This window comes from Vipera ursinii (genome assembly GCF_947247035.1).
Source record: "Vipera ursinii genome assembly, chromosome: Z".
Taxonomy (NCBI): domain Eukaryota; kingdom Metazoa; phylum Chordata; class Lepidosauria; order Squamata; family Viperidae; genus Vipera; species Vipera ursinii.
Genome location: NC_139517.1, coordinates 23,729,840 through 23,746,026, shown reverse-complemented (window position 1 = coordinate 23,746,026; position 16,187 = coordinate 23,729,840). Strand labels below are relative to the sequence as shown.

Here is a 16,187-nt window from a genome sequence, read left to right as displayed (position 1 = left end):
CTGTTCTGGAGCGTTCTGCAGCTCTTCTGGGGGTCGGGACTAGCGCCTCCGGGGGGTTGGGCCCCGGTCGCGGCGGAGGTAACGGGCAGTCCACCGCCCGATGGCCCGGTTGGTCGCAGCGGAAGCAACGGATTGTTGGACGGGGCGCCGGTGGGGGGCCGGGTTGTGTCGCCGCCGCCACGGGCTTCCGGCTCTCTGTCTTCGGCCCCTCCGGGGTCCTCCAGGCTCCAGGGGCCGCTACTGGTCTGACCCGGGTGTCCTGCAACCCAATGTCCAGCTCCACCGCCACCCGGAACCAGTCCTGAAGCCGTGCAGGAACCCCCCGCACCACACATGCCCGCCGGAGAGCTCCATCAAGACCGGCCCAGAAGTGGTGCACCAACAAGCGCTCGGGCCACGAGCGTAACCTGCCCGCAACCCTGCGGAACTCGAGCACGTACTCCTCTGCCGGTCGTCCTCGCTGCCTGATGGCTAACACTTCCGCTTCCGCGCGATGTAAGCGGGATACATCCTCGAAGCGGACACGTAGGGCTTCCAAGAACAGCCCCACGTCCCCGAGCTCGCGGGCGTGGTCACTGTAGAGGTCCGCTGCCCAGGTTGCAGCCTCTCCCTGAAGGCACGCGGTGACCGCCACCACCATCGCCCACTGTGAAGGATAGGCATGGGCGTACCCGTCCAGATGGTTAATCACCTGCCCTAGGAACATAGCCAGGCGGTCGGGATGCCCATCATAGGTGGTAGTGAGCGGTGGGGGTCCCCACACCACGCCCGGTCCCCAATGCCCAACAGGTGGACGGGTCTGAGCCTGGGACACCCCCACCGACCTGGGTGCAGGACGTCCAGGGCCCCGATCAGGCATTGGCCAAGCTTCACGCCCCCCTTGTGCTCGTGTGGATGGGCCCCGAACGCCTCCCTCCCCAGGCACCTTGAACTTTGGGCTAGCCAGTCGGAAACGGGACGTTGCTGACTGACTGGGTGCCCCCCCAAGAGACCACTGTCCCGTGTCTTCTTCAGGGGCCATGGCTCCCCAGGAACCGCCGTCATGTGCCCCGACTTCTCCGAACCTTTCGCGCAGCACGTCCATAGTTTGGCTCCCGGGTGCAGTTGAATAGCTGTATTCCTCGCCATCATCATCGGTAAGCCGACGCTCCCTCCAACCCAGTGGAGCCCCACCGGGCCGGGCCGTTCGTCCTTGCTCGGGCCCCGTGCGCCCCAGGATCGAGCTCAGCCACCACTCCCCCCCCTGGGTTTGGCTACTAGCGCCCTGGGACTCCACCGCAGGGTCTGTTGGTTGCACGTCCCGCACTTTGGGCCTCACAACAGGTTGGACGTCCTCCACGTCCCTCTCCACAGGGGTTGTCACCTCCGCCCCGGCCACGCCAGCCTCCTCCGAAGCAGTCTCCAACACGGCCCCTTGCACACCCTCCGCCATGGCGCACAAACGGAACACAGCTGAAAGGCAGTAGGGCCGCAATGCTAGTGCAACGCTGGCTTTCTGTCAAACCTCGTCCTGCAACAAGCAGGGCTGGTGCCGAACACAGGAACGAGAGACTTCTGCTGCAGTCTAGAAGCACTTTATTCTTCAGAGCAATAGCCGCAACGAGAAACAAAGCCAGCGTTGGCTGCTATCTGCAACCAACGCTGCTATATACACATCCAAAAACCCCACCCAAACTCCACCCAAACATGCCTCCGCCCTCCCATTCCCTATAACTTCCCCACCCCTCCCCTACAAGGCCTTTCGCCCGTCGCCCAGGCAGGTAAGGCCCCCCCAATGTGTCGCCACCACCGTGCCCTTTTCCCTCACCCACTCCCTGCTGCACCCACCCCCGAAGCCCCTTGTCACCCAGCCACCCGGACACCGTAGGGGGGAGGGACCCATCCCCTAACAGCGTTGCCCCACAGTCCCGCGCAGGCATGGCGTCGGAGTCTGACGCAGTCCACCGTGAGGCCGCAGCTCCCGAATCCTCCCAGGCCGCAGAGACATCGAGCCGGCTCAGGCCTCCACCGGGCAGGCCGCAGGCCGGGGTCCGTTGCCCAGAAGAGAAGGCTCGGGACTCGGAGCCTTCCACGCCGGGGAGCCGCTTAACGATGCGCCGCCGGGCGAAGAAAGCAGCCGCGGCGCGTCCGGAGACGGCGGGAGGGGCGTCGCGGGCCTCCGGACTCTCCGGGCCGCGCTGGAACCAGGTGGGTTCGGTGGGAGGGGAGCCGGGTGTGCCGGGGGGGTGGAGGGGCCCCCCCTTCGTGTGCCGGGCTGCCGAGGCCCGACAGTACTCTTCTGAACAGGCTCTGGAGGTTGTGAGTGGGGACACTGTTTATACCAGTTCTCCTCTGTCTGTTAAAGATTCTACTTGGTATTGGTGGAATATGAGATGCTTAGTCCTAGACTAAGTTTCTTAGTAGTTCATGTTTTTCAATTCTTTTTTTAAGCATTTAAATGAAACTGCTGGGAAAAGACATCTGAAGACATGTTATGAATTATCCTCACTATGTTGAGGATTCACAGTTATACATCTCCAACTCTGGTTGACTAAGCAATGTTGTTTGGTTGCTGTCCCAGTAACTTGACTTTTCAAACATTTGGATGAGTGGAATCAGTTTCAACTCAATCCTAGCAAGAAAGAGCGCCTTTGAGCATCTGTCTGTCTGTGTCTATATATCTGTCATCTGAAACATTAATATTTAAAACATTTATATAAGCACAAATCTTACAGCAAACTCTGAATGACTCCCAAAACCAAACCATAACGTTTTAATGAGACATTCATGTTTTTACTATCATACACATGTTAAAACATCCATGGCTTAATATATGAGATAAGTGCTACTGGCAGGATCAACCAGGTTGATGGTTCTGGTTCTGAATATTTGACTCCTGGTGGGTTTACATTCCTCAGACAAAACATGTGTGCATCATCCTGGACTCATGTCTTCTGCTCAATGAACAGCTGTGAAAGATGGAGTCTTTGCACAGATTCATCTTGTACTCTAATTATATCCATTCTTCAACCAAGAGACTTGCTTAATCACTCATGATCACTTCCTAGCTGGGTTGCTGGCACACACAGTTCTGGGTGCCTCAGATTTTACACATGTACATGCCACTATTGTGTGAACAATTCTGGCTTCCAGTTTCTTTTTTATTGTGATTCATGATCCTGGTTATCATGTTTAAAGCCTGGAATACCAATTATTTGTAGGATGGCCTCTCTCTGTTTTTCGCTCACTATTCAAATAGGTCTTACAGAGTGGATGTTCCAGGCTCTTCCCTCAATGTTGCCATGTAATGGGTAGCATGCCTCCTTGATTGCTACCTCTTCTCTTTAGAACACCCTTTCCTCTGACATTCAGAAGATTCCTACCATCTAAGCCTTCAAAAAAGCTTTGAAAAAGTGGCTTCCCCCACAAGTATTGGGGGCTATATGAGGCCAGAAATGTTCTGTATGAATGTTTGAAGATGCATTGTTGTTTGGAGTGGTAGGAGTTACTGTGTTGATTTTTTATGTTTGTTTGTGTGGTTTTTTATAATCTAGATCCTCATTCCCAACAATTAAGGGCCATTCAAGATCTTTGAAGTGATGCCCTAGTTACAAATCCTCTGCATTAATCAAAGTTTGAACTCTACAATCTACTAATCTACAGTATATCAAAGTCCCGCAACCATTTTCAGGCCAGAGATACATTTGAATTTGGGTGGCATATCATGGAATATATTCTAGAAGCAAGGAGGAAATGAACTTAGAGTAATTTAAATGTTGTTGGATACAAGAGTTATTGGATACAAGATGGGCAGCAAATAGATTTCATAAATATATAAACAAATAAACAAATAAACTCAATTTAATAATTCATTCCATAGACAATCATGTACCATTTAAGCAAAATCAACAATCACAAACTAATGTTCATGTAAATGTCTATCAGGTTTTGGATCACTAATTTATACATTGTCCATCTAACAGTTTTCCTGCAATCTTTCTCAGAGCACCTTTGACATCCTTATTTCTCAGGCTGTATATGAGGGGATTGAGTAAAGGAGGCAGGACCGTGTACAAGAGAGAAAAAATCTTATTGAAATCTCTCACTTCTTCTGTTTTTGGTATGAGATATACAATCACAATGGCTCCATAGAAAGTACAGACAACAATCAAGTGAGAAGAGCAAGTAGAAAAAGCTTTTTGTCTGCCTGTGGTAGATGGGATTTTCAGAATGGCAACAATAATATAGATATAGGAGATCAAAGTTGAAACAAAAGGAGGGAAAGTGATGATAAAAACCACAGTGAAAGTCACAAGCTTTACCAGAAATGTGTCACTGCAGGAGAGTTTCAGCAGTGGGAGAGCCTCACAAAAGAAATGGTCAATTTCATTTTGTCCACAAAACTGCAATTGTAAAATCAAGCCCAAGTACAGGGATATGGCTAAAATACTATTGAGCCATGAGCCTGCCGCTAGCTGTATGCATACCTTGCTATTCATAACAGTTGCATAATGTAAAGGCTTGCAAACAGCTAAGAAACGGTCATAAGACATTACAGAAAGGAGATAACATTCTGTACAAACCAGGAATGAACCAAAATAAAACTGTGTGATGCATCCTTTTACAGTGATGGTGTTGTCTCCAGTCACGAGAGCAGCTATCATCCTGGGAAGAATGGTTGAACTATATATCATCTCCAAACAGGCTAAATTTCCCAAAAAGAAGTACATTGGGGTGTGCAGGCATTGATCAATCACAATCACAAGAAGTGTAAGGAAATTGCCCACCATAGTTGAAATGAAGATCACTAAAAAAACTAGGAACAGGAAGATCTGCAGATGTTGGAGCTCCCCAAATCCCAAAAGTATAAATTCAGTAATTTCAGTTTGATTCCTCTGCAGTGCATTCATTATACCATATATAAAAACTATAAGGAGAATATTTGAAATAACTGTATAATATTGCACACATTACCCAGAAAATACAATAACAGTATATATGCATCCTGATCAGTCACTATCATAAAAGAGAGAGGGTTGCTGGAATTTAGAATTATAGTGTCGATGTCTAGAAGTATTTTAAACAGAAATATGTGCAGAAGATGAAACTTCCAAAATCTCAAGATGAAAAATTCTATAGTAATAATTTGTCTCCTGTTCACTATGTTTCGCATAATAAATATCTGAAGTTATTATTTAAACAATTTGAACATGAAATATTTATATAAATTCTGGCACGCACATACAATTTCAAATCTCTAATTTTAGAATAAATGTTTTTTCCAGTGCAATTTTATCAAATCTGGAAGTGCACAGATGAGATACATATCAAATCTTACAATCTTCAACTGGCATGGAGAACAGCTTGATAGGCATCTGTATTCAGGTCTCTTAGGAAAAGCTGATTTAACTAAATGTATATATATTAAAAAAAACTATAATTACTATTTTGAAGACTCTGAAAAAGAATTGCATGTTTAATAAAACACATTTTTAGTCACACATAGGCTCACAATTAACTTAGTGCAAATATATCTGAATAAAATATGGATTTTATTTTAGTGTGGGGTATTGATCTAGCTTCACACCACAAAGCATAAGCAATTAAGTATTTAGCTTAAATTTTTCACATCATGAGTTGAATCCAGATGTGTTAATCTAGAAACTGGAAGTGAATTAATAGAACTAGACTTTTCTACTCTCTACTCTCTCTTTTAGCCCCTATCTGTTTCTGACCTTCCATGTTGTATAAAAATCTAAAATATTGTGATTGTATGCAGAACTTCCTCTCCATTTCAGTTATTAGAATTTTAGTTTGTTCTCTGTTTCCCTTTGACTTTTTTTAACCCCACTCCTTCATTAAGTGGGGACACTGAAATTGTTATTAATATAATTACACATCATTAAAATATGATATTTTCCAATTTCATCTCTACTAATAATCAGCTTCTTTCACAGCTAATATTTAAGAATGTAATAACAAAGTCACTATAAAGACATTGGAGGTAGTGATCCTTCGAAAGTTGTATGTAATGAAATTTCATTTTAATGTATACAAATTAGTATACATCCAAAGTGACAGTAAAGTTATTATTCTATTCTATTCTATTCTATTCTATTCTATTCTATTCTATTCTATTCTATTCTATTCTATTCTATTCTATTCTATTCTATTCTATTCTATTCTATTCTACTCTATTTTATATTAGGCCTGCATATTTATTTCACTTACGTATTCTAAAAAGTAATACATTCAGAACAGAGTTATCCTTATAAACACAGAACTATATTCACATACACATAAATTAATCATTTACCTCCTTTATACTGCTTGCTTGTATTATCTCTCAGCAATGCATTTAAAAATGCATGTTTTTAAATAGATCTCTTTAATAGCCAAAGATGACCCCTAAGAGAATAAAAAGAGTAGTTACTACTTAGACTGAAAACATATTATGTTCATAAAAAAATTAAGACGATGATTTCAGTTAAAAGAAGGGCATTATATGTTTTCTTTTTAAAAATGTACTTCTTTTTATCTCTTTTTTGATTTTTGGATACTTTTTTACTATATTGAAAGAATCTAATAGAAATGAAAGAGATAAAGATAGAGATAGTAGGAAAAGAGATGTATATACATAAACTTTGTGCCAAATATAAACCATGAAAATACTTTACCCCTACTCATTTCTAGAAAAATGTTATAAAAATTAGCTGTAATTATATTATATTAATGGGTAAAACATAAGGAGTGTAAAACATCTACATAAAAACATCTACATCTACATAAAAACAGATACAACAAAGATACATTTGACAAATTTCAAGAATGGATAATTGTGGATTATGTTTGGTGGTGAAGTAAATATATTTAAGTAATTAAAATTTATCTTGTGCTACACATATCAATAAATATATTAAACAATATATAAATGATGCATTTCTCTTTTCACAATAATGAGTCTTTGATTAAATTAGAGATAAAGTAAGCAGAATTAACTTCAAGATCCTTGTGTTGCTGACTACAATTCACTTCTTCATGAGAAAGAAATCTAGGGACAAATAAATAAATAAATCTCACTAATTTACTTAGGGGGTGTGAATCCATCAGAACGAACAGGGTTGGTTTCTTTGCTGTGTTCCAGCTAAATCATAACCATACAGTAATTCAGAAAGCTTAATGAAAAGTATTATGTGACAGACATTCATATAAAGATACAATGACTTACTACATTTTATTCATTCAACATGTGCTATTCTGTTCTCCTTCACTCGTATGAGATCAGAGATTTTATTAAAGAAATATCCCTTTGGGTGTTATTAAAAATGTCTTAGGAGATTTTGAGTAATGACTGAAGTGGGAATGCTTAACTCTGTTTAAATTTGTTATAGCGTCTAAATTACATTTGGAGTAATATCATAGATTGTGGTAATTGCCAAAATCCTTACTCAATATATCATTTTATTATTAACCTATTCTATTTTAGATTATTGATTGGAAACAATAGGGGAGAAATTAACTTACAATTCTGCATGCAGAATTTCTGTAAAGTTCTTGTTACAAAAATAGGATGCTAGAATTGATGTATCACTATTCTGATTTATTTAGTATTTTCTCATTTTCATGTTACCGTAGTTTCCGGCGTATAAGACTACTTTTTAACCCATGAAAATCTTCTCAAAAGTCAGGGGTCATCTTATACGCTGGGTGCTGAAAATGTAGGGACAGGGCTGGCTGGAAAACCTGGAGCAGATCTCCCATTTAGTCTGCGCAGGGAAAGCGAAACCAATTGGAGAAGAAGCTGCAGTCTGATTTTTTACAGGCTGGGGTCTGGGCATCTTTTCTTCTAAAGTTGAAGAGCAGCTGTAGTATATCCCAACTTGAAAGGCAGGTGGGGAAGGCAGCAGCCAGAGCACCGGCTTAGCTCTAAGGACACATTTGACTCAGGAACTGGGCGGGCTGGCTGGAAAACCTGGAGCGGATCTCCCATTTGGTCTTTTTTTTTTATCTCATTTATATCCTGCCCTTCTCCGAAGACTCAGGGTGGCTTACAATTTAAAGCACAAATCAATGTGCTTAGCAATAGCCTTCATTCTGTGTATATGCCTGTTTATTAGGGCTTTCAACCCCCCCCCAGCAGCATTATTACAAAGTCAGCTTATTGCCCCCAACAATCTGGGTCCTCATTTTACCTACCTTGGAAGGATGGAAGGCTGAGTCAACCTTGAGCCTGGTGGGATGCGAACCTGCACTAATTGCAGGCAGCTTGTGTAACTTAAGGCTCTGCACAGGGAAAGCTTTAGAGTGAATTAGGAAAAGTGAATTAGGAAAATAGGGAATGGTTGCTGGAATCAGGGGCTGCCACAAAGAAGAGGGAGTCAAGCTATTCTCCAAAGCACCTGAAAGCAGGACAAGAAGTAATGGATGGAAACTAATCAAGGAGAGAAGCAACCTAGAACTAAGGAGAAACTTCCTGACAGTTAGAACAATTAACCAGTGGAACAACCTGCCTCCAGAAGTGGTGAATGCTCCAACACTGGAAGTTTTTAAGAAAAGACTGGACAGCCATTTGTCTGAAAAGGTATAGGGTTGGACTAGATGACCTCCAAGGTCCCCTCCAACTACTTCTTCTTCTTCTTCTTCTTCTTCTTCTTCTTCTTCTTCTTCTTCTTCTTCTTCTTCTTCTTCTTCTTCTTCTTCTGATTATGATTATGATTATGATTATTATGATTGTTTAATCCACTTGCACTGGTTTATGTTTACATGTTTGATGACAAACAGCCTTATGTTTATAAGAGACAGTTTTCCTACTAAGCACCTGCATGTCATAAGCATTTGAATTAAAATTACCATATTAAAATCAAATCTGATGTTTTTTAATTTTTATTTGGTGTGCGTTGGAAGAGGGATAGTCTTATACGGCGAGTATAGCCCAAACCCTATAATTTAACAGGAAATGTAGGGGGTCGTCTTATACGCCCAGTTGTCTTATACGCTGGAAAATACGGTACTAAGATCTAATACCATTGTTCATAAGGGCAAAAAAAAATATAAATTGAGTTAATGATTGTTTCAGAACTATTGTTGAATGAAGTCTTTGTCATGATTCAATCATTTCCTCATCCAACTGAAATTGCAGTTCAAGAATCTTGCACAGTGAAAAATTCAGATCATCTCTCTGTTATGTATATAGATGGGTGAACCTGCGACACAATACTCTCTATACTTTTATAACATAGCTCCCTGCAGAACAGGGTTGCTGACTAGCAAGCATAGAAAGGAAACACTGTACTTTCTGAATGTGTAGACAATCTGCTGAAGATTATCATCTTCAATCCCTTTAGTTTTCAAGGACAGAGTTTGAAAATAATTTAAAAAATAGCATTCAGAATAAAACACCTAGCTGATAGAGTTTAGCACTAAAGTATCTTCTAGCTATCTTCTCTACTACAACTGATCTGTTCAGTATGTTCACAATTGGAGAAACTCCTAGTAATCTCCCAATTTAGGAGATAAGGGTGTCAGAAGAGTAAATAAAAAAAACTCTATTAGAGGGTGATGAACTGTGGTTCATTTGATGCATGATAAACAACAGGTAAAAGAAAGAAAACCTGAAGCATATATTCTACTATTAACCTTTTAATTACAAAGAAACTTGTAAAAAACAGAAAGACTCATGACTACATGTCTATCTCACCAGAGAGCACAAAGGAAAAGAAAAAGAAAGTAACTTTTTTTTAGACATGTGCACATAGTAATAAATATAAAACCAAACAAAATACATGGCTGAACATGTGACACTCACCATGGTTACTATGATATGATAACAATTCAACTTGCAAAGAAACAGACTGCAACGAGCTTACTGACAAAACTTTAAAAACGCAGTGACAAAGGGAATCAGCGTCTTCCTGTACAACATAACCTCCCTTGAAATATTAAATTAAATAAGCCTTGGAGAGTCTGAATCTTTATTCCAGAGTAAAGTGTTGTGGCATAAAAAGGATAGTTCCTGAGTCATGCTTGAAGACACAATTCAATCAATGGAAGCCTAAACATTACAAAATGATTATATAACAAATGGACAAAAATCACTGAATGACAAATAGTTCCCTAGATAACTAGGTCCTATGCAACTTCAGTTGTATTTGGAAGGTTACTGGTAACCAATGCAGCTTGGATATGAGGGGAACTACTTAGGCATAATTGTTCAAACCAATGCATTTTGCACAAACTGCAGCAGGAAGACTACTTGGTTTTAAATTTATTTTGAAATTATTTCATCATCAATTTTTAATTAGAATTTTAATTTGTAATTTGTTTTGTAAATGTCCATATATATGTATCTTGAAATTTTATGTACTTACATAAAGTTTATTCAAACATGTTTCAATTACAGCTTTGTTAGAATTCTTAAATGCCATATTATTTCATAAATATTTTGTCAAAAATATTGATAGAAGCTTTTATAATAAAAATTACACTAGAGGATCATATAAATTATCAGTTCTACCACTCTATTGATAAAAAGTCAAAGCCAATCACTAAAAGGAATAGTGATAAGTAGGAGAGGAGAAACTTGAGGATTGCAGATTGTGAAAACATTAATATGAACTTTAAAAAGGTAAAGGTTCCCTTGCACATGCGTGCTAGTCATTTCCAACTCTAGGGGCCCGTGCTCATCTCCATTTCAAAGATGAAGAGCAACGCTTGTCTGAGGATGTCTCTGTGGTCATGTGGCCAGCATGACTAAATGCCAAAGGCACACGGAATGCTGTTACCTTCCCATCATAGTGGTCCCTATTTTTTCTACTTGCATTTTATACGTACTTTCAAACTGCTAGGTTGGCAGAAGCTGGGATAAATAACAGGCACTCACTTTGTTATGCGGCACTTGGAATTCAACCCACCAAACTGCTGACCTTCTGATCAACAAGCTCAGTGTCCTAACCCACTGAGCCACCACGTCCCTAATATGAACTTTACTCATACTTAAATCACTAAAACATAATATTTAATATAACAGAAGTAGACTAGTATTAAGTATTCAGGAGGCAATCACCATGATAATATATTAATAATTTAATATATTTTTAATGATTGTATTTAATAATAAAACTAAATTAAACATTTTCCGTAGTCCTTTCCAGTTTTTGACCTGATATCCTTATCTTTGCTGGAATATAATCTAGCATGCCATTCAAAGCCCATATGCAGCAAAGACAAATAATAGTCACAGGGAAAGTATTTTGTACAGTCTAATTTCTATTATCAAACAAAAAACAATTTTTCTGTTCATTTATCCATAAAAGGAAAGAATATATGTAGACTTCAGTTTTTAATTCACAAAGGGACTTTCAGAATATGTGCCATCACCTTTTTCATGGCTTCTTTGACATCTTTGTTTCTCAGGCTATAAATGAGGGGGTTAGCTATGGGTGGAAGGACTGTGTAAAGGACAGAAGCTAGTTTATTGAGATTAATGTTTTCAGTTTTGGGTATTAGATATACAATTATTAACGCTCCATAGAAAATAGAGACAACAATCAGATGAGAAGAACATGTAGCAAAAGTCCTTTGTCTCCCAGTAGTGGTTGGAATTTTCAGGATAGCAATAATAATATATGCATAAGATGTCAGTGTCAAAAGAAAAGGAGGAAAAGTAAAGATGAATGAAACTATTATTGTAACATTTTTCACAAGGTTGATATGATTGCAGGAAAGTTTTACAAGAGGGAGAGAATCACAATAGAAGTGATCAATTTCATGTGGACCACAGAATTGTATTTTTAAGACCATACCTAAAAATATAGATGTAAATACCATGCTATTCAACCAAGAGGCAAGAACTAATTGAATACAAACTCTCATAGTCATAGTTGTTGCATACTGGAGAGGCTTGCAGATAGCTAAATATCTGTCAAATGACATCACAGAGAGGAGGTAGCACTCTGTACTAATCAGGAATGCAAAGAAATATAGCTGGGTAATACAACCTGAAACAGAGATTTTCTTGTCCCCTGTCAGAAGGCTAGCTAGAATTCTAGGCAGGATGGTTGAGCTGTAGAAAATCTCTAAGCAGGACAAATTTCCCAAAAAGAAGTACATTGGAGTATGCAGATGTTGATCATTCATGATAAGAAGAATAGTAATAATATTGGCAGCCATAGTCATGATATATATTACCAAAAAAAATAAAAACAGAAAGATCTGCAGATGATGAAGTTCTCCAAATCCAAGAAGAATAAATTCTGTGATTTCAGTCTGATTTCTCCACATTATGTTCCTTATAAGTTAATGTTGGTTCCTGAAATATTTTTAAACATGAAATTCCTAAGTTATGTTTATATTTCTAGAAGTATCTGTCAAAGATTTGTTCCAATTAAAGAAAAAAAATTGATTTATAAAATTTATTTTAAACTTTCCTTTCAGAATGGCACATGAGAAATTTGGCTTCCATTTTCCAACTGATTCCCAGATAACACATGAGAAATAAAGCTTGGGAAACAACATGGGAACAGAATGCTATCATTAAGCAGAAATCTATTTCAGAGAAAAGGAATCTAGTTAAAACTTAAAAGACATTTTAAACGAATTCAAGGATGAATCCAATTATTTTTATGCTGTGTTGAAATTGTTTCAAATAAATATATACATAACTTTCATAAAAACTAGTGGGAACATATTAAATAAATAAAATAAAGTTACAATGCAAACAACAAAAAAAGATTCTGGTTTTCTCATTGAGAAAATTTCTTTTTAAAAAATCCAATTAGTAGACTAATTAAATTATGAACACCCTTCATTTCGGCACAGGTTGGTCATAGAATGACCTGCCTGTTCCTCTTTTTCTCCATAGTCTTTATGAACTGACCTTCCTCCTGGCAAATAAATTTATTTTTCTTACTTGTTATAACCATCAGGGTTAATTTTTAATATCTATTTTTAGCATTTGACCATAATTAAAGGATATATATTCAGTTCATCTGAGCATAATTATTTTAAATCACATTTACTTGAAAGATTTTAAGGTACTTTTTAACAATTAAACATTCTTAGTAAAGCATTTTAAAACAATAGATGATTTACAGCTAATAATAAAAATACATTATTTGTAAGGAGTATGAACAAGACAATGTGGCACATATCTTTATCATGGTGAATTTATTTACTGATATTACCTATAGTCCAGGAATTAAATTGTACAGTATCTTTCTTTTGCCCATTTGCATGAATGTAAAAGTACATGGTATAAGTCTGTTCCTCATTCTTTTCTTTATATCTGATATCATATCAAACAAAACTTTCCCATTGGGAAACATTTGACTTCAGTAAAAAATAGTCTCACAAGAGACTAATTATCAAAGAAGACTATAGGGACAATTATTAGTTGTAGTCTATGGAAAAATCTGTAAATATGGAGTTGAATGTAGACCTACAGAAAATGTCTGAATAAACCAAGAAAGCACCGATTTCCACCCCTCCTCAATAATGTCAAATACATCATATGCATTTTGTATATAGTTTAAAATAATGCCTGAAAGCTTTTAATTTCTTATTAGTCATTAAATTAGATTGAGATTTAATCATGCTTAGTGTTAGATACTGGGTTCGTTGCTTGATTGACGAGACGAGGTGAGTGAGTTCAGCAAAGATCATTGTTTATTTGGTTGCAGGAAGTGAACTGAGAAACAGGGCTGCAAATGCAGCAATTTATACCCTGGCCTCTAGGTGGCGGCCAATAGGTTTAAAGCAACCTATTCCTGCCCTAGAGGCAGCCAATGGCGGAACTGGAGATGGGTTGTCTGAGGAGCTGGGAGCCATTAGCCAGCTTCCCTACTTAAGCAACCTTCCAGCAATTAACCCTATGTGATATTCCTAAGCAAGACAAAGCCCAATACAGTACACCCCTCCCCACTAGAATGTACACACATTAAAACAACAAAAGGGAATGATTATAGCAATTACAAGTTTTACAGAGATACAGAAGTAATATGCAATGTACACATTTTTTCCCATAATTACTAATACAGAGGCTCTCCTGGCTAACAGCAAATCAATGACAGATACAACATTATAGCTCAGTTATTTTGGAACAAAATCTTGTAAATACACAGGAGGCTTGCAAACCCTCGTGGAATGCCTGGGAGAGCCAGGCACTCCCTGGCCTACCAGCTTGCCCACTGGGCTGGGTAGACCAGGGTCCATAAGTTCAAGCGAGTCTGTCTGACTTGGAATTCTCTGGCTGGCCATTTCAGTTCAGCCTACTCCAGAGTCCAATTGTTCTGCAGAGTTAGCACAGCAGCTGTAATGTTCTGGTTGACTTTCTCCATCAGGGGCCCCATGTTGCATTCCTGGGTTTTGCCCCCCTACAGCCACCTCCCTGTTGCTCTGACTGCTTGGGACCTCAGAACATATGGATTGATCAGCCTGGCTGCTTGCAGTCCGTGGATGGGATCTGGGACAAAGTCCTCACTTTGTGGCCCTTCTAGAAAATGCTTTGTAAGCTGATTGATATGGCGACAAACGACTCGCCCACCCTCTAGGCCCACTTCATATGAGAGAGGGCCTGACATTTTGGTTATTTTCCCTGGCCCCCACAAGTTCCCATGCTCATAGTTCCAGGCCAACACCCCATCACCCACTTGCAGCACCCTTGGGGGTTTTGGGCAAAAGGCCTAAGCTGCCACCCAGTCTGGGTGCAACCTGTCCAGTTTCGTGATTAGTCACCTCCCCAGCGCAGCTCTGCTGCTTTTTTGCCCATTGCTGTGCACAGTGTGGAATGTTGGCAGAGCAAAAAGTCGGCCAGTCTGTGGTACCAGTCACTATGCATTTCAATGATTCTTTCGTGGTGCGCACCATTTGTTCAGCTTGACCATTACTAGATGGGTGAAATGGAGCCGATGTTGCATGCCTAATGAGGTTTTCCCTCAGGAAAGACTGAAATTCTGCCACAGTAAATTGGGCCCCATTAACGGATACTATGACATCCGGTAGCCCGTGCATTGCAAAGAGTTTCCTAAGCACCTGGATGGTCCTAGCAGTAGACATATTTGAGATTGGTATAACTTCTTGCCATTTAGAGTGGCTGTCGATCGACCACTATAAGAAAGAGCTGTCCCTGAAAGGGCCCAGCAAAGTCTATATGAATCCTCAACCAGGGTGGGTGTGTCTCCTCCCACCTTTGGACAGGAACGTGTGACATTTCAGGCCTAGATTGCTGGCATGTGTAACACCAATGTACTTGAGCCTCAATGGCTTTATCTAATCCTGGCCATCATAAATAGCTTCGTGCCAAAGTTTTCATGGGAACAATACCTGGATGACTTTCATGAAGTGATTGCAATACCCTGTCCCTTAATGAGGTGGGAACAATGACCATGTTCCCCCAAAGAATACAACCCTTATGAGCTGAGAGCTCATGTCTCCTTGTGAAGTACCTCTGGATCTCAGGACCTGGGCTTTTCTCTAGCCACCCTGTGTGGACCCATGATAGCACTCTGGTTAGAGTTTTGTCTGCTGCCATTTCTGTGGCTATTTCCCCATGTGGAGGGAAAACTCCGGCAAGTCATGAATGGACAAAATGTGGGCCGCTGGGGCCAGATCTGGCTCAATTTGAGGCAGTGGAAGTCTGTTCAGGCCATCTGCATGGGCGATATCCTTGCTGGGTTTGTGAATTAGCTTAAAGCTGTAAGCCGATAAAAAAAATGGACCATCTTAGCATTCTAGGGGATAAGAAGTGGGCTGTCTGTCTGTCTGCAGTGAATAACCCCAATAGTGGTTTATGGTCTGTGAAGACCATGAAGTCCCTACCGTATACGTAGTCATGGAATTTTTTTTACTCCAGCTACTATGGCCAATGCCTCCTTGTCAATTTGTGTGTAATTACGCTGTGTGGAGGACAGTGTCCTGAAATAGAAAGCAATCAGAACTTAAGTTCCATCACTCTCCAAGTGACTTAGGACAGGCCCCACACCATATGGGGATGTGTCACACACTAGGCCTACCGGCATTGATTCCTTGAAATAAGTGATCATTGAACTAGTGGACAGTAGAGACTTCAATTCCTGAAAACTTTTTTTGTGAACACTAGTCCACTTCCACACAGTATATTTGTCCAAGAGCTGGTGTAATGACTCTGCCACTGCACCCTTGTTAGGAAGGAACGTATGGTAAAAATTTAGGAGGCCTAGGAATGCCTAAAGCTC

At 40.3% G+C, this 16,187-nt stretch overlaps 2 protein-coding genes across 2 annotated transcripts in view; both read right to left on the bottom strand.

Moving 5' to 3' along the window:
- The window catches only part of LOC310649208 (olfactory receptor 2AP1-like), a gene marked incomplete at its 3' end in the record, with an annotated part of 49,915 nt that extends 37,751 nt beyond the window's left edge, over positions 1 to 12,164 (bottom strand). The window contains exon 1 of the mRNA XM_083377514.1: positions 11,937 to 12,164. Within this exon, the coding sequence (XP_083233640.1) occupies positions 11,937 to 12,153 (217 nt within the window). The 5' untranslated portion in view covers positions 12,154 to 12,164. The remainder of the gene's footprint in view (positions 1 to 11,936) is intronic.
- On the bottom strand, positions 3,936 to 4,889 carry LOC310649209 (olfactory receptor 5B21-like; the record flags this gene model as incomplete). The annotated part of the gene is made up of 1 exon (XM_083377515.1): positions 3,936 to 4,889. One exon carries the CDS (start codon positions 4,887 to 4,889, stop codon positions 3,936 to 3,938), a length of 954 nt encoding a protein of 317 aa, XP_083233641.1.
- Positions 12,165 to 16,187: the final 4,023 nt, after the last annotated feature.